The 18,937-nt window shown below is 41.6% G+C and overlaps 1 protein-coding gene across 7 annotated transcripts in view; it reads left to right on the forward strand.

Moving 5' to 3' along the window:
* MEGF11 (multiple EGF like domains 11) overlaps nucleotides 1–18,937 on the forward strand; it is a 336,636-nt gene that overhangs the window by 68,417 nt on the left and 249,282 nt on the right. For all 7 annotated transcript variants that reach the window (XM_083475008.1, XM_083475007.1, XM_083475006.1 and 4 more), the window contains exons 2-4: nucleotides 7,729–7,833; nucleotides 11,303–11,426; nucleotides 17,597–17,698. In XM_083475008.1, the coding sequence (XP_083331134.1) occupies nucleotides 11,311–11,426; nucleotides 17,597–17,698 (218 nt within the window). In that variant the 5' untranslated portion in view covers nucleotides 7,729–7,833; nucleotides 11,303–11,310. The remainder of the gene's footprint in view (nucleotides 1–7,728; nucleotides 7,834–11,302; nucleotides 11,427–17,596; nucleotides 17,699–18,937) is intronic.

Raw genomic sequence — 18,937 nt, forward strand, 5'->3', positions numbered from 1 at the left:
CCCATAGAAGGGAAGATTCACTTTGTGTAGGAAAGTAGCATGTCAAGGGGAAAGCGCAGTCCAAGCCTGCAGCTATTCGGTGTGCAGGGAATCTCTTAGGGGAGAAATGAAACTTGGAGGGTGGTGGTGGTGGGAAGGAAGGACCACCCCACTTGCACCTGTAATGGCAGTATAGGAATGGCATTCGAGGAAGTCAAATCAAGTTCTACCTTGTTTTGAAGGCTGATAAGTCTGGAGACCTTCTTGCTACTGAGATCTATCTGCTGATATTCCACCTAGCAGGGCTAATGTTAGTGTCTGGTCCAACAGTTTTGATTTGTTTTGCAACAGGCCCCTGTTCATCTCCCTCTTCCCCCCTATTTCTTAAGTGTTTGCTTTTATTTTCCTTACAGAGTGACTTTCCCTCTGAGAGGCCGTAAATTCGCATCTGTATGTATAGGTTAGTTTATACAATTTTTAAAAATCTAAATTTGTGCCATTCTATGGATCTAGGAATGCCCTTGCCACTTATAAACTGTTTCCTAAAAAATATGGGCAAAAACGTTGTCAAGTCAAGGGGAAGAATCAGTCGTATTTATAAGTTCTTGACCCTCTTTCTGCACAACACAGATGGTGTCCCAGGAGGCCTAGCAGATGCTAAGAGTTGTCACTCTGAGCCTGCAGACGGCTCCTGAACCCTCCACGGACCACCGTAATTAAATCTGAACACACCCACCGGGAATTGGAAGTCACCTGGAATGAATCCCATGCTGCGCGGCTGTTTGCTTTTGAAAGATATCTGCAGGGCAGTTGTAAAGATGGTTTTATGCCAAGGTTTTGCCAGGCAGGGAGGTGCTTTGGGGAGCTGGCGGGGGGGGCATATGGGGGATTAAAATGTACTGCCTTGGGGGAGAAGGTCTGCTGGCAGTTTGAAAACGCAGCGCCAACGGAAGCACTGAGATCATAAATCCAGAAATAATAAAACCAGTAGGGTGGCAACCTGTCTTGTTTTAGATTGGACCAGGCTGATTTTTGTGCCAGCTGACTTGCTGCTAACTGCTCTGGTTTATTTTTAAGGTTAGAACTCCTTGTGAGGGAAATGGGAACATATTTGATTAATATAATTCACATTCAGCAGAATATTGGATGTATTTCTCCTTCAGAAGAGGTCAGGGACCAGCAGTAGAATTATCACTCTGTGATCTGTGCTTCCCTTTGAAAAGTACCTGGGAGTTCCCTTAGGGATTTCCCACAATGCCTCAGAGAGATGCTGCAGCAAGGGGGCATTTTGGAAAATTGTACGGGTTATTTCCCCCTGGGCACTTTCCCATTTCACAGAAGAAAACTGGACATTTCTAAGACACTCCCCACTCCCCTACAGAAAATAAGCAAAACACTTTTACATACCCACAAAGCAGCACAAATTTAAAAGCAAAACAAAATAAACAGGCAACACGCCCTAAAAACAGGCACAAAACCATAATCCTCAACCTAAATAAATAGGAAGGGCAACCTAAATAAATAGGACAGGCACCAGAGGGCACAGGGGTATCTATGAACATCACATTAGGGATGCCAGGTTATATACCACCAGTTCATACAATAGAACACAGTGGTTCAGAGCAGCGTGTATACAATAAAATATCAGACCGCATAGGAACACATGAAGCTGCCTTATGCTGAGTCAGAGCATTGTTCCCTCTAGTTCAGTATTGTCTACACTGACTGGCAGTGGCTCACCAGGGTTTTAGGCGGGGGTCTCTCCTAGCCCTACCTGGAGATGCCGCTGGGGGTCAAACTTGGGATCTTCTGCATGCACAACATGTGCTCCACCACAGAGCTATGGCCTCATAGAAATGGTAGGAAATGATTCAAACTGAGTGTCTGATCCAAAGAATAAAAACTAAACAAGTGAATTGTCCTGTCCTTATGAAAAGGTCTCCAAGAGACACCCAAAGGTCAGGAGCTAGCAAGGATTAACTCATTCATTTTATTTGTATGCCACTTTTCCACACACAAGGGACGCAGGTGGCGCTGTGGGTTAAACCACAGAGCCTAGGGCTTGCCGATCAGAAGGTCAGCGGTTCGAATCCCTGCGACGGGGTGAGCTTCCATTGCTCGGTCCCTGCTCCTGCCAACCTAGCAGTTCGAAAGCACGTCACAGTGCAAGTAGATAAATAGGTACCGCTCCGGCGGGAAGGTAAACGGCATTTCCGTGCGCTGCTCTGGTTTGCCAGAAGCTGCTTAGTCATGCTGGCCACATGACCTGGAAGCTGTACACCAGCTCCCTCAGCCAATAAAGCAAGATGAGCGCCGCAACCCCAGAGTCGGCCACGACTGGACCTAATGGTCAGGGGTCCCTTTACCCTTTCCACACACACACACTCTCAAAGCTGCTTAAAACAAAGAAACAAGAATGCATTTCAAACAAACACTACAAAACAATTGCATGATAACATAACAGAGCAATGACATAGTAACAATTTCATAATGACCTAGTACACCCAAAATCTAACAACATACAAAAATCTATATTTCAATACTATAAATATAGTAAGATTACTTAAGCAGCCTGCAGCATCCGATAGCAGAAATAACAAGGGAGGATGCCTGCTGAATTCTTGCAGCACTAAATGCCCTTCTTCTAGTGAAAGCCAGTAGGTCCTCTGTAACATGGGGTACAAATAACAGCACTCCTCTGGATGATCTTAGTGATCCAGCTGCAAAACAAAGGCTCAGGGTTCAGCATTCACTGGGAATGGTTTAGGTCAGTCTGCGTCTCTCACTCCTCTGACTACTTCTTGATGTTTTTGACATATTAATTCAAAGGAACTTGCCCACCAATTTTTCTGATGGATTGTTGTCACCCTGCCCTGTTACTGGAAAACTAGGTGCTTTTGCTAATAATTTCCTGGAAAGAAGCCCCGCCTTTGGGAGAAACAATGGATAATAAATGAGTTAGACGTTACCGGAGATGAAAGATGAGTGAAATTATGCAAAATTAAATTGCAATAGGTGTCGGATCCAGTTGTGTTTCTATTTGTCATTGCATCCCTGGAGTAGCTTATGAAAATTAAAGGCTGGTTCTTGGAAAGGGGAGACCGCCATAAGGTGTTGACAATGAATGTCAAAATTCAAAAGCTTCAGTGTGATCCGGAGGTAACAACTGGAGCCAGTTCAACACCGGAGCTTTCATCAGTGGCTTGCCTAATCAGGTATAGGGACCCTCAGGCCCTCCAGGACTCTGTGTCTAGCCCTGTCAGGAATGAGCCAGCTCCAAGCGAAGGTTTGCAGCCAAATGCAGAAAGCAGCCAGGAACAGGGAGGCTTTGATGTTAGGCAGGGGAGACTTAAAAGTAGGTGCAAAAATGCCCACGTTGGCCCATCCACACTTTCGTTTGTCCTGTGATTTCTAGTATTTTGTATCGCTCTGTTATCATGGGTCTGAGAAAGGTGTTTTTTGTTGTTGTTGCTCTGCTTTCCATGGGAAAGCCTGCTGAATTGTGACAAATTTCAATCCGCAACAAACCCGAAGAAAAAGTTGTCCCTCTTCTGAACTGGTCTTGAAATAGTTCCTGGACTGACTTCTGTGTGCTTTTCCATGAGTGTGATTAGGGACGGTCTGCTTCCATCTCCTTTCCCATGCTACCCCTGCAGAATACCGTATTTTTCGCTCTATAACACGCACCAGACCATAACACGCATGTAGTTTTTAGAGGAGGAAAACAAGAAAAAAAATATTCTAAACGAAATAGTGGATATATGATTTTTGTGGTTCATGCTGTGGCCACAGACATGTGATCTGACAGTGAGTTTGGAGTAGCCCAATGCAAAAATCCTGAGGATCCATGTGGATCCATGCTTTGTAACCACGGAGGAGGGAAGGAAGGGGAACCATGGATCCTCTGCTCACGACTGCAGCAGATCACGCCCGCCACCCGCAGGCATTCGCTCCATAACACGCACAGACATTTCCCCTTACTTTCTAGGAGGAAAAAAGTGAGTGTTATGGTGCAAAAAATACGGTAATTTTTCCAGCATCAAGCACTTCTGGTTTTCTCAGCACGTTCATTAAAAAAAAAAAATTCTCCCTATTTAGCGCTCGTATAAAAAATTCTGATCAAACAATATACGTGCAAAATATGTGTGCTCCCACTTGTTTGTTTTGATTGGTTTTGATGCTTCTAATCACGACTCACTCATCTTAGGAGTCTCATAATAACAGAATCCAGCTTGTCTCCCTTTTGAAGAGAGCCAGTTCACAATAATGTTGTTTTGAGTAAATGGGGTTAAAGTGAAAGTTCAAAGACAGCCCTGGGTTGCTGTAGGAAACCCTCCCAGCCTCTGGTTGAGGAAAGAGGTCATTAGTGAGCAGTAAGCTATGGTGTGATTCGGCGGTTCATTATCTCATATACAGAAACCTTGAGAGAGGATGAGTATTTAAGACTCTCTTGCACAACTCTGTGGTTTTCTTGGTCATTAGTCTTTGAGCTTAAGTTTGGTTTTAATGTATTCTTTCCTCCACGGACAACTCGGTGCACCTGTACTCTGTTTCTCCAGCAGCAATTTCTTTGAAATTGGGCAAGGAGGAGGATTATGTCTCCCACTCCATCCGAAAGAATCTCACATTCCTGATCCATTTTCATAAAATGTCTTTGGGAATTTAGTGCTTAATGTCCAGAAATCTTGATCTGATTTAAATTACGATCTTGGGAGTTCCTCTTGAAGAGTTGAATGAATTCATTAGCATTAAAAGTCAGGGAAGAAAAATATTAATTTGTACTTCTTTAATGCAGTGTCTACTTGCACACCCTCCAGACTTACATATTCCCCCAGTATCTTTTGACATTTTTGGGATAAGTAGAAATATGCATCTCCTACTGAATCATGCAAGCATCTGAACGCAGGGACTGCTGTGGATCAGCAGCCAAAAGTTGGGTTTTAATTCACTTGCTTTTCTTGCCTACCTGTGGCTTTAAAACAAGTAACTACTTTTAAATATTAATTTAAATATTTATTTATCATGTGTATTCCCTGTTCTTTAGCTTCCAAATTTCTTAGTATACTGTACTACATTGGATACAACCCAATGAAACTAAGGGCTTGTCCATACTTTGTTTGCTCCTCTGCTTCCCTCCCAGGAAAACCGATGGTTTAGCACTGAATCGGAGCAAACAGCATATAGGTTTTCTAAGGATTGCCATTTGTTCTGATTTATTGCCAAAGAGAAGGTTTTCCAAGGGAAGGCAGTAGGGCAAAGACAAAACTGCTCAGATCTGTGATGTCCAGGCACAGGACAAATAGAGGTATGGGTGAGCTCTAAGTTAAAGTCACTTAGCAGTGTATGGGTTGTGCTGGTGGAATATTGCACAAGGGAAAGAACTAACCAGATATTGTTGTGCAGTTGAGTTATTGTTGGAACGTGCAAGAGAGCAGCCCTGACATATGATGTGACAAGGGAGAAATTTAACTCAGTTCACATTTAAAGACAAATTGCCTAATTTGTGCCTTCTGAAACAACACACGTACCAAAACGCAGCCGTCTTCTGAAATTCACACATCTCCAAGTTTTGCAGTGCAGTTCTCTAGCCAAGTACAAAAATGCATAGACTGGGGGTAAAGTGTTTATATGAATGTATATGTTAGTGAAGATAACATACAAAAATGTGTTATGTGCTGGGCAAAATGGTTTTGAAAACCTTTGCATATTAGGGGAAATTGCATACAAATATTAGGAGAAATACGCACTATGTATTAACTTTCTATACCGCCCTTCATCTGAGGATTACAGAGCAGTTTACAATATAAAAAACTAAAATGCATAACATAGTAACAAACAAAACCAATACTGCCCTGCAGTTTAAAAGGCCATTTATTATTTAATTAGCCAAAGGCCTAGGAGGCTAGAAAGTTACTGGTTGGTTTTCATAGAGAGCCATGTGGTCTAGTCTAACCCATCTCTTTTTTTAAAAAAAAAATATTTTATTAAGTTTTCAAACACAGAATAAAGAGTAAACACACAAAATTCCTTCACCAAAAAGATAACAAACAGAGAAACAAATACAAGTATACCAACAAACAATATAGATAAGAAAAAATAAGGAATGTAACTAACTGGACTTCCTCACATCTCCCTTACCCTGCATTATTTATAATAAAAAATACCAGCAAATTATTACCTTGTTTCATACCTTATTTTGTACTTTTCAAATGTTATATTTCTAAATTTAAAGTAGTTTTTGTCAGTTATTTGTACCTTAAATTAAACATAATATTACTTTAAGTTTCGACCTTTTCTTACTTATAACTTAATTTTCTGTATCTCACAATTAAATTACTGGAGCCGTATTTTTCTAAATCGTGCAATTTCTTAACATTCATACAACTTATATTGTTTTTGTAAATAGTCCTTAAATTTTTTCCAGTCCTCTTCCATTGTTTCTTCTCCCAAATCTCGGATTCTGCCAGTCATTTCGGCCAGTTCCATATAGTCCATCAATTGCGTCTGCCACTCTTCCAGTGTGGGCAAATCTTGTGTCTTCCAATATTTTGCAATAAGTATTCTTGCTGCTGTAGTCGCGTACATAAAAAAAGTTCTGTCCTTTTTTAACACTTTCTGGCCGACAATGCCCAAGAGGAAGGCCTCTGGTTTCTTGGTAAAGGTATATTTAAATACCTTTTTTAGCTCATTGTAAATCATTTCCCAGAAGGCCTTCACTCTTGGACAGGTCCACCAGAGGTGAAAAAATGTCCCTTCAGCCTAGTCTAACCCATCTCTTAAGGGATTGAAATGAGAACAGAATGTGGGGACTGGGAACTCCTCTATGCCATCCTGTAGTCCTTGGATGGGCTGAAAAGATCTGCAAACAGTCAGTTCTTTGCTTTATGTGTATAGTCCCCCTTCTCCATTCTACAATAACTAATATATCCTAGTTCTGTGTGGAAAGTTGGTTAAAAAGGTTTGAAATAAATAAATAACTTGGAATGTGGCTCACCATTGCTTCTTTCAACCTGAACCTTAAAGTCCCTCTTCAGTCTATATAGGGCTCTTCCAGATGTCTCTTTCAGTATGCATTCATGATGATTTGTGCTTGTGATGGTACTGGGAAGTTCCTACACTATTTCAATTTCAACACTGTTTGTGCCTGCAAAAGTTCTGAGGCAGACATACTGCTTCATTTCCATTTGCTGCATGTCCCATAATTTTTTGCTGAAATCTTTTAACTTCTTATACCACAAAATGTTCTGGTTTATTTTTTTGTTCTGCTTTTGTTGGGCAGCAGCCCACAACTCTCCCTTCAGACAGCAGTAATGTAATAGCACTGGGAAAGCATGGCAAAACATCTAATAAAGAAAGATGTGTGGACAGTCCAGTATAAACCCATCACTAATGCAGTATTATTACATTAATGACATGTTGCAGAATATCCTTCAACAGCCTCCCCCCAATTTAGAGAGAGCCTTAAATGCCTGTCCTGATCTTCCTTATCCTTGTTTCCTAGCTTTATTCCCCATTCCTTACTCCCCCACTTTTTCAATATTTAACCTGAATGTGATAGGAAATGCTGATTAACTTTTGCATTTGAAAAATCCTCATTTTGGTCATCTGGTCGCTGGTACATCCAGCACAATTTCACTCTGGCATTACTTGAGCAAATATTTGCAAGTAGGGATTTCCTCTATCTACATCTGTTTTTTAATTCACTTCTTCTCCTTCCCTTTGTTCAGCTGTGTATTTCTCTCTCTGCAGTTTCTGAAGGACGTCTGAAAAGCCTGCAGAGTGGTTCTTTCTCTTGCCAATGAACTCTGAATACTTGATGGATTCATAGCCACAAGGGATTTACAGCACACTGAGGTGAGACTGTTAAAAACTTGCAAATTCAACTTTTAGTTTGCTTTTTGTTTTGTTTCAGTTAAACAACATAAATAGAGCTCACTTTGGACATATTTGACAGGTGGCCAATCTTTCCATTTCAGGTGGTCATTACAATAACATTATAACAATGAACTAGCACTTGAGTTCGCTGTTTATTGTTACCCTTCTCTGTGAATCCTTTCCCTTTTGTGTCATGTCTTTTAGATTTTAAGTCCAATAGCAGGGACTGGGTTTTTTCCAATGTAAATTACCCCCCCCCCAAAAAAAAACACCTTTCAATAAATAAAGTGAAACAACTAAGGCACAAGCAGATTTCGGCCGTGATGCAGGAGAAAACAAGGCCTTGTTTTCACTGAGGTGGTAAACCTTAGGAAGGTGGCTAGGCTGAGTCCCAAGGAAAATCCTGACATACTAATTTTCTATATCCAAGGAATCTTTTTGTATGAAGTCTTTTTAACCCCAGCCCGCCATCTGAAGTGACAACAGCCTGACAAGAGGTTGACCACTTCAGGTCAAAACTGGGCCAAAGGATGGGCCAGAGTGAAGCAGTGCCTGAGAGAAAAATCGTGTTCTGAGGAAAAAAATTTCACAACATGTGTTTTTGTTAATTATAGCTGATTAGGTTGTATTCCCATTATCTATCACACCACTTCCAAATGGTTAGGCTTCCTTTCTCTCTCTTTTAACTTTATTACCTCAGCTTTCTCATTGACACCAAGCCATTCATTGCCAGTTTCATTATAACGGGATGAAAATACCTTCTCTCCACTAACCCACTAATCTTAGTGTTCATCTTAACATTTCTGCTAAGTTACCCTCCTTTCCTCCCTCCCTTAGGATTGATTTTATTTTATTTTTTTGCCCATGCCTCTTCTTGCTACAAAGTGCTTTGTGCTTGAAATGGCAGCCGCTCTGGATTTTAGCTTTCTGAAGTGTCTCGACAAAGAGAGACTTGGTCATTTTTGCCTTACTTTGTTATTGATTTTGATAATATTTCATAACTGATCAACTTGGCATACCCCAAAGCAAGGCAGCTCCTATACCGTTATAAGCATGAGGAATAATTACACTTGACATTAACTGGAGACAACCATGTTTCTTGACATCACTCTGGGAGTGATTGTTGCATATCCATATCTGAAACAGAAGAAATAAAATCCCACCAGACAGAACTGAAATGTTCAGGGCCCTCTTTGCCCTTGGAAGCATGTAGTTATGTGTTATTTTTCCTGCAATGGCAGGAGTCCATAAGGAAATATTCAAATTATGTAGTGTTTCCACTAACGTTGCACTATGGAAATCCTGGCAGCTACCAGCATCCATGTAAAAATATCTTTGGTAAAAAACAATAAAAGGCCTTTGGTCAGTCCACATGTTCAACAAAGAAAACTGAGGGGAAGCATGAATAGGTGTTTTAATTATTTTAGTTATTACTTGGTGCCATTTATGCATTGCTGACATGGTATCTGGCGTCAAAACATAGATTTGCTGCATTTTTTGACTAGCTCCTCCAGCTGCCTTTGTTGACCTGGTGCCCTGCAAATGTTTTGGACTCCAACTTGCATCAACTTCAACATTATGTTAGCTTTGGCTGATTGGAGTTGTAGGCTAAGACATCTGGAGGGTGGCAAGTTGTGGAAGGCTTGTTGAAGTAATACAATGCTTTTCTATGGTGAACATATTTATTTATTTAGACTATTTCTATAGAAGGTAAAAAAAAAGGGTAAAGGACCCCTGGACGGTTAAGTCCAGTCAAAGGCGATTATGGGGTTGTGGCACTCATCTCGCTTTCAGGCTGAGGGAGCTGGCGTTTGTCCACAGACAACTTTCCGGGTCATGTGGCCAGCATGACTAAACCGCTTCTGGTGCAACAGAACACCGTGATGGAAACCAGAACACACAGAAACACCGTTTACTTTCCTGCCACAGCGGTACCTATTTATCTACTTGCACTGGTGTGCTTTCAAACTGCTAGGTAGGCTGGAGCTGGGACAGAGTCACAGGAACTCACCCCGTTGTGTGGATTTGAACTGCCAACCCTCTGATCGGCAAGCCCAAATTCTAAGCAGCATATACAAAAGTAAAACAACAACAGATGTTACAAAATGTGCAGCAAAACTCTTAATGCAAGCTACTAATAAAATAGACAATCTCAATTCCTTCTCTGTCCACTTTCTCCATGCCACACATAATTTTATAGACCTCTGCCATATCACCTGTTCCTCGCTTTTTCTCTGCAGTAAAAATTCTCAAGTGCTACAGTCTTTCCTCATAGGGGAATTGCTCTAAGGACAGTCCTGCCACATTGCATCCTAAATACCAAAGATGTGTAAGGACCCTAAAGGGTTGCATGCATCCCCTGCAAAAACCTGTGAGGCTCTGACTCTGGTTTGTCCTCCAGAAGGAGGGAAACTCTATCCCTGGGGGCCACCATCAACCATGCCATTTGTCATTTGTATTTTGTGAATGTAGAACATTATCGAGATCCCTGGGAGTGAATGACTACAGAAAAGGGAGAAACCCAGTTCTTGTTTTGATATGAACCTACCTAATTCACACTTTCAAAAAAACTACCCCAAGCACCACACCATCCTTCAAAATTTGCATTTCTCTGAAATTTTGCAGTGTAGTTCTTCAACCAACAATGTGTATATCAGGGGAAAGTGTTCATAAAGTGCATGTATATATGTGAATATAACTTTAACTTGCATAAGGGAAAATTGCATACAAAAATGTGTATAATAGGAGGAAAAAATAGTATATATTTTTTTAATTGCAAGCTAATGGGGGAAATGTAACAAACTAAACTTAAAACATAGGGGGAAATGAGAAATGGAGGGCAACTTGTAACTGGCAGATTCAGCCATCATTAATTGCAATGGCAGGGAGCTGAAGTCTATCTCTCAGGTATATCATAGCCCTTAAAGCTTTATGTCGAACGAGAACTTTCTAAAATGGTGCCTCAAAAGCAAATGGATTTCTTCTCTGAACTCCGTAATAAGTCCTGAAAATTCAATTGATTTTCTGTCAATCAATCATAATCTGTAGTAGCCATGTTTTGGAGGCAGATTTGGCAGCCTTGTGCTTGACACTTGCAAACTCCGTTCAAATTAACAAGAGCTGGTTTCTGTCTTGGGTGAGTGTAGAAGTAAGCTATTATAATGCCTCAGTGGTTCACTTTAAGGAAATCTTTTTTTAAAAAATATTCTTTTTTTAAAAAAAATGAGCATAGGAATTGCGGAAAGAACGCATTGCTAATGGAGAAAATTAATGCCAGCAGATGCTTTGGCCTTCAGTTTTCTCTTTTCATTTTTTTAAAGCTACACTCCAACTCCAACACTCTAACCACTATACCAGACTGGCATAAAATGTACCAGAAGCTATAACTGGTTAATTATGATACTAGGAAGCAATTGTTTGTCTTAATGCTTTTCTCTCCTTTGTTTAGAAGCAGCGATGATGTTCTGCCTCCTCCTGTGGTGGAATCTCAAAGTCCTTGCCCTGTCTCTCCTTCTGAAAACCACCATCTCCTTAAATCCAGATGACCCAAATGTTTGCAGCCATTGGGAAAGGTAAAATGTTGCTCCCTCGCAGATTTAAAAACCTCTGTATTCCACTTCATTTATAGAGCAGTTCTCAACATAGTTCGATACAAAACTGGAATAAAAATGTTGTCAAGACACACTGAGCCTTCCTTGGGAAGAGAATTCCACAGACCCACAGTTGAGGACCCCCTTCTCAGTCACAATCCACCTCATTTTTGAGGAGGACCTTGAGAGCAGATCTTCCATTGCAGAACAGTGTCCTCTTATGAACAGTGCTGCAAGATTGGAGGCATGCGTTTACTTTGAGTTCTCTCTTGTGTGTGTACTACCTGCCTTCAGAGGAGTCTCATTTCCCCAGCTGTGGTTGTGCTGTTGTCCCCCTGGTCAAAATACTCGTGGAGATCTTGATATGAGGAATGCAGTCAAGGAACTGTTATCATTGTGGGTGACTTCAACTATCCTCCTATAGACCGGCTACATAAGTGTTCCAGTCATGACAAAGAGGTAACATTTCTGAATACCCGAAATGACTTGTGCCAGACATTACTGACTTGTTAAGCTGAGGTTGCTGCTCATGTGGTCATAACTTCCAAAAGGGCAGGAATATGAGGCATCCATCTTCTTCATCCAAAGCCGGGTAACCTTTAGATGTTGTAGGGCAAACTATCTGACTGTAATTTGTCACCTTTGGAATTTCTGCTTTGGGAAGGGCTTTGCGTGAAAGTCCCAGTTTCAGTGCCTAGCATTTCCAGGTAGAGCTGGGAATTGCCTGAAACCATGGATAGCTGCTGCCAGTCAGTGTAGACAACAACAAACCAGATGGGCCATTTGTCTGACTCTGTATAAAGCAACTTCCTACGTAGGTCCCACTTTTCTGCTGTAAAGCTCTTAAGCTAAGCACAGTCTTGCTTGTTTTATCCAAGAACGGGCTCTTTAAAATGTGTTTCACCTTATGCTATAATGAATATGAATCTTCTTTAAGTAACGTAAACAGCTCTTAGTGGCATTCTGAAGTTCATTATGCTTAGATTTATTAAGGTGTTGTTGTGTGCATGCATTTTTTTATTTTATTTTTAAGGATGTTGATCACGCAGCACAACAGGCTTTGAGGGCAAACGTGGGTGGAGATGGAGCCTGTGATTTGGTATTGTTTGCAGTTGCACAGCAAAGTACATTTCAAGCCCAGGAATACAGTATTGATTTTGTGTGAAGGGAGTCAGCAACCCAGAGACCCAATCAAGGAGAAACAAAAATTAAATACCAGAATTGATTGGCTGCCCCGGCCAAGATGACTGTGATACTTAGATGGTAATAAATCAGCCCAAAGAGATTGAGTTAGGGTGAGGTCAAGAGGAGCAAACAGGATCATAAAATAATAATCAAGATGACGAGGGGGTTTATGTTAATAAAAGAGTAGTCTAAATACGTTCTGCTTTGGCATATTTGCCAGCAGGATATCTCATTGCCCCGCGCAGACAAAAGAGAGGTCAGCTCTTAGGGCTGACATTTTGTTGGCTGACAAAACCAGGTGGTTAAAGCCCTGTGCCCAAAGCACTGTAGGGTATACTCCTGCACACACACACAGGTTTTCCAGTAGGAGTGGGGGAGAAATACATTTTGGCATGAAACTCTCTAACTTGCACTTCCTGAAACAAGGTGGGAACCAATGTACTTAACCCTTTGGCATTTGCATTTCTCTGAATTTTGCACTGCCATTCTCCAACCAAATAAGGTGTATTAAAATGTGTATATTGGGGGAACCCAGGGCTATTTTTCTAGGAAAATGGTGCTGAAGCTCACCATGAACCTTGTTCTCTTAGAATGGCAATGGAACCCACCTGAGAGGTGCTGGAGCTGAGCTCTGATGAGTTCTGGCTGGGGGGGGGGGGAAAGCCCAGGGCGAAACTATGCGTATATTAGTAAAAAAATGCATTGTATTGGGAGATAGTCCTTGCCAAAAATGGTGTATATCAGGAGAAATTCTCACTAAAACACTGACGGATTTTCTTGAGGACTTCCAAAAAAAATGTGGAAATGTGGAGAACTGAACTTAAGAATGGGAAAATGAGAAAACTGAAATTGACAGATTTGTCCCTGCTTAAAATGTGGCCACAATCATTTCTGGTGTTGGCTCTCACACAAAGGCCTCTGAATCCAAAGGGCTTCTGGTCCCAGACAAATGGCAGGTTCGGACTAAGCGTCAACCCTTGGATTGTCTTCATTTAGGACCCCCATGTTGCAGAGCTCAGGTACATATCAATCCTCTTAACTAAGTGAGTTTCAGGACCCTGAAGGTAATACTTTTGAACCCTGACAGCAGAGCAATCAATAGAAACAGACTGACAGGCATTGAAGGTGATCTCTAAACCTACTCTGTCTCGATACAGCGTGTTTAACCCCCCCAAAGGCTGCTGTTTTATAAAGCAAGACACTGTATTAATAATTAGTAATAGGATTTACTAAATACAGTTTTTGTAAAAATAAAAATCTACAGTGTTTTACATCCTTACAACAACCCTTTAAACTAAGGAAAGCATGTAAGGGAAGTCCCGTGTAAGGCTATTGGTGAAAAAATTGTGAACAAAAATGCAAATCTTGCTTTGAAATGCATATTTTAGGGAGGAGCTGTATTGAAAAGATTTGAAAAGCTTTGAAAAAAATGTGCCAAAATGTATAGGAAAATGTGTACAACTTACATGCAGATTTCTTGCATGTTCTTTCAAAACCCAGGATGGAGCAGACCCATGATTGAGTGCTTGCTGAACCCACATGCAATGGGCTTAGGTTAGACTAATAGAACCATAGAATTGTAGAGTTGGAAGGGATCCCAAGGGTCATCTAGTTAAACCCCCTGCAATGCAGGAATCTCAACTAAAGCATCCATGACACATGGCCACCCAACCTCATCCGTTCCTCATAAGGCTTGGTTTCCAGACCTTCGATCATCTCGGTCGCCCTCCTCTGTACATACTCCAGCTTGTCAATATCCTTTTAAAATGGTGGCTCCCATATTTGGACACAGTATTCCAGGTGTGGTCTGAGCAAGGCGGAACAGAGCAGGACTATTACTTCCTTTGATCAGGACGCTATACTTCTGTTGATGCTGCCTAGAATAGCATTAGCTTTTTTTGCTGCTGCATCACACTGTTACCTCATGTTAAGCTTGTAGTCTACTGAGATTCCTAGATCCTTTTCATATGTACTACTGGCAATCCAGGTGTCTCCCATCTCATATTTGTGCAACTGGTTCTTCCTGCCTAAGTGCAGACCCTTACATTTGTCCCTGTTGAAAGTCATTTTGTTATTTTTGGCCTAGTTCTCCAGCCTGTTAAGATCATACTGAATCCCGATTTTGTCTTCTGTGGCATTGGCTACCCCTCCCATTTTATTGGTTGACGCAATGCTAAAGTTTTTCAGGGAATAAACAAACAAACAGAGAACCCGCTGCTTAACTCACAATTTATGGTTCTCAATTACTGGTTAATTTCTGCTACAAATTATCTTGGATTAAAATAGGTTCTGTTTAAAATGAGCAAAAGTGAAAAATCAAGCCCCAGAGACCTCTTTCCTGTTTCTAATATAAAAAAGCCTTGTGTTTGATTGGTGTGCCCATCATTTTGCGGTGCTTGTGCCTTCATCATCAGAATGAAGTGCCGGGAAGCCTCGACAGCATTATGTTAATATGTGCTTTTAATTAGCCTTTTTTGTACACAAGTAAAAGCTGAACAGTCCCAGGAGGAAGAATATCTGATATGGTTTTATGTGAGGGCATAGAACTCCCCCCCCCCCCGATCCCTCGTTCTTTCTTTTTTATTAATGGTGGCAAGCTTCAATCAGTTTACATTTTTCCATTGCTCTTTACAAGATTTCCTTTTTTCTTGGTTCAGAAGCTCCGTGTCAGAGACAAAGCTTTGAAAATCACTTGCCTGTTCTTTCAGTGTTCCACATCGTGAGGGCAGTTTGTGACTTGTCCATACTTGGAACCTGATGTCTCCCCCAACACAGCCCCCACTTCCACAGCTTGTAGCCATCAGTAAGCCCAGAAATGAATACTGGTTTAACTGGATGGTGGCCAGTTTCAGCCTGCAGGCCTGCAAATTCTTTTTGGTGGGGTGGGGGCTGCTGCTTTGGTTCTGATGTCTCAGTATTTATTTATTATTTATTATTCTTTATTATTCATTTATTATTCATTAAGAAATAATACCTGAGTGGCATACAATATAATAAACATAATAACAATAAGTTATTTTAACGCAAATAAAACTTTAAGCAGCTACAAAACACATTGATCCAGTGGGGCAGGCACGCCCTTCTTCACCAAAAGCAAGGTGACTGAAGACATGGTTGGAAAAAAATGTTTTTTTGAACTGGTGCTAACAGCCCACCAGGGTCCTTCATACTTAAAAATGGAGTGATTTCTTTAAATTAAAGATGGTATTTCTAGAAATCTACGGCAGCTAATATGAGAATTAATGCATCAGGAGCCAGAGTCAGGGGCAGGTCAGCAATAATACACCTGGTGTCAGTGAAGTTACCAGTAATTCTTTTTCAAAGGAACCAAAACAGCCCAGGGCTGGTGATCACAGTAACACTTCCCAGGAGGTCTTGTCCCAATGAGGCAGTTGTGAAGACTGAAGGTCCCTGCTTTCCCACCACTCCCTAAAGCTCCTCCCCCTGTTCCTTCCCCAGCACCCTAAGGCTCCTTCATCTTATCTTTCTTTGCTCTGCCCACTTCATTTCTCTGCATGTTCTGGAAGACCAGAAAGGAGAAGGGCTTGTCGCAGGAGGAGCGGGAGACCCCCTGGCTTCTTCAGTAGCCGACCACATTTCAATCTCCTGGCCTCCCTCCTCTCCAAGCCTCCGTTTCTGCCTCTGATTCTGGACTGCTCTCTGCTGCAGCCTCTTCCTGCTCACTAAAACCTGTTGCCTCTTCAGCTTCCTCCTCCCAGTCTTCTCCCTCTTGCCACTCTTCATCGTCCGACCACCAAGCCCTTGGCTCTGAGCTGTCTCCCCCCAGCAGTTCCCTTGGGGGTTCCCCAGCTGGTGTCTCCTACCACTCCTGTGCACCCAGCCAGTCCATGACATAACGCTTCACTTATTTCATGATCTGAAAAAGCTTTGGCCAATGTGAGCATCTATCTAGCTTTCATCTGTTATTGGACCAATTAGCTCAGTATCAACTTTTTAAAGACCCTGGACAGCCTTATCTGTGCGAGTGGTTGACCATTATTTGGTGCCTCAGAGAACCTAAAACAATTAAAGTAGGTCATTCGGGATTTGATTTGGGGAAGTCCTCTTCTGATGCAGGCTGCAGTCTACCAAAACTACCTTTCCCCCCCCCTCCATCTCTTTCCACCTTTTCTTCCTAATGTCTCAACAAATGAAACTGATCTGTAAAAAAATGTTACTTGGGGAAAAAAGAGAGAGAGAGATTGCATATACTTTTGTAAACCAACAAAATCTTTAATAAAAATACATTAACAACAACAACAACCTCATGGGTATCTACCAGTAAATCACAATCAACCTGTTGGACATCCTTGTTATATGCCACTGACGCAGCTAGAACCTTATTGGCACAAAGGTGGAGAACAAGTATAGTACCCGCTAAGGAAGAATGGCAGTGTAAAATGTTTGAACATGTTGAACTGGCTGGTCTGACGAACAAGTATAAGAGAAAATAAAGATAAGGAATACAAGGAGGAACAGATCATGTTTATTGAATATTTCAAGAGCCAGTATAAACAAATACATACCCTAGCAGGTCTCGAGTAAATCCAGCAGAGTTGAAAGAGATAGAGGTTTTTAATAGATAACAAATTGGATGATTAAAAAGATGTGGATTACACAGAGCAGTAGAAAAGCAAAGGAAGCAGGAAATGGGTGGAAGGAAAGTCATATATGGTATATGTATACATGCTATATTTGGTATAAAGTTGTAAATGGGACAGGGGGAGCAGGGTTAAGTATGCTCTCTGTTCCTGTTTTTACAAATAAAAAAAGAATAAATATTCCAAACAAATACATGCTGGGTCTTTGGGAGACCTTGGAGGGCCAGAGTGATTTGCTGTGACTTGTAACCTTCACATGTTGCGGAGAGCAGGAGCTTTAATATATGAGCAAGAGAGAGAGGGGCAGGGGGAGCTTTTACAGGCTAATGACCCACCTTTTCTCCCCCTTTCATTGTCTGCTTCCAGCTATGCCGTGACTGTTCAGGAATCGTACTCACATCCCTTTGATCAGATCTATTACACGAGATGCACGGATATCCTGAACTGGTTCAAGTGCACTCGACACAGGTAAGTGGCGATCGGAAGATATTTCAATCTCCCTCTACCGTTTCATCTTCTCCACATTGCCTTCTTTTTATCTAAGGCTCGGTGATACTCTCAAGATGTTGAGGATAAATATAGACCTCTCTTTGCCAGAATCCTCCTGCAAAATTAAAGAGGCTGAAATGGAATTTTTTTCTTCCAAGAGAACTTGCTCTTTTTTTCTTTTTCTTTTTTTGTTGTTGAAAACATGACCAATTTGATATTGTAAATCTGCAATTAATTTGGGTTTATTATTATTATTATTATTATTATTATTATTATTATTATTATTTTCCCTTTTTTGAACAAAACAAAAGTTTTGATTTAAACTTAAGTCACCCAATTCAGAAGGAATGAAATGTAAATATCCTGGGGGGGGGAGTACAGAGACAAAGAACTGAAAAAAGCCCTCCCTCTGTGAGGAAAGGTTACATTTGAGGGTTTTTGTTTAGGAAAAAAGGCAAGTAAGGAAAGGGTGTGGGGAGAGACATGATAGAGTTGTTTAAAATGATGCATGGTGATTAAGAAAGTAGACAGGGAAGGTTTCGTCCTAGAACCAAGGGCCATCTAGTGACGCTGAGTGTTGTGAGATTTAGGGTAGACAAATGAAGCAATTCTTCACACACCACGTTAAACTTTGGGAGTTGCTACAATAAGATGTGGGACGTGGGTGACGCTGTGGGTTAAACCACAGAGCCTAGGACTTGCCAATCAGAAGGTCGCTGGTTCGAATCCCCGCGATGGGGTGAGCTTCCGTTGCTCGGTCCCAGCTCCTGCCAACCTAGCAGTTCGAAAGCATGTCAAAGTGCAAGTAGATAAATAGGTACTGCTCCAGCGGGAAGGTAAACGGCGTTTCCGTGCGCTGCTCTGGTTCGCCAGAAGCGGCTTGGTCATGCTGACCACATGACCCGGAAGCTGTATGCCGGCTCCCTCGGCCAATAAAGTGAGATGAGCGCCGCAACCTCAGAGTCGGCCACGACTGGACCTAATGGTCAGGGGTCCCTTTATCTTACCTTTACAATAAGATGTGACGACATTTGCTGACTTGGATGTGATGATTTTCCTGAGGCATCTGGTTGGTCACTGGGAGAACAGGATGCTAGACTAGATGAGCCAATGGCCTGATACACTGGGGCTCTTCCTGTGTTCTTAACTGAGACCTGAATCACACGTGTGCATACATAACTAATGAAGTATATGCATTGGACGACTGCAGCTGTGAAT

This window comes from Podarcis liolepis, assembly GCF_965112155.1.
Source record: "Podarcis liolepis genome assembly, chromosome: 14".
In the NCBI taxonomy this organism is placed as follows: Eukaryota; Metazoa; Chordata; class Lepidosauria; order Squamata; family Lacertidae; genus Podarcis; species Podarcis liolepis.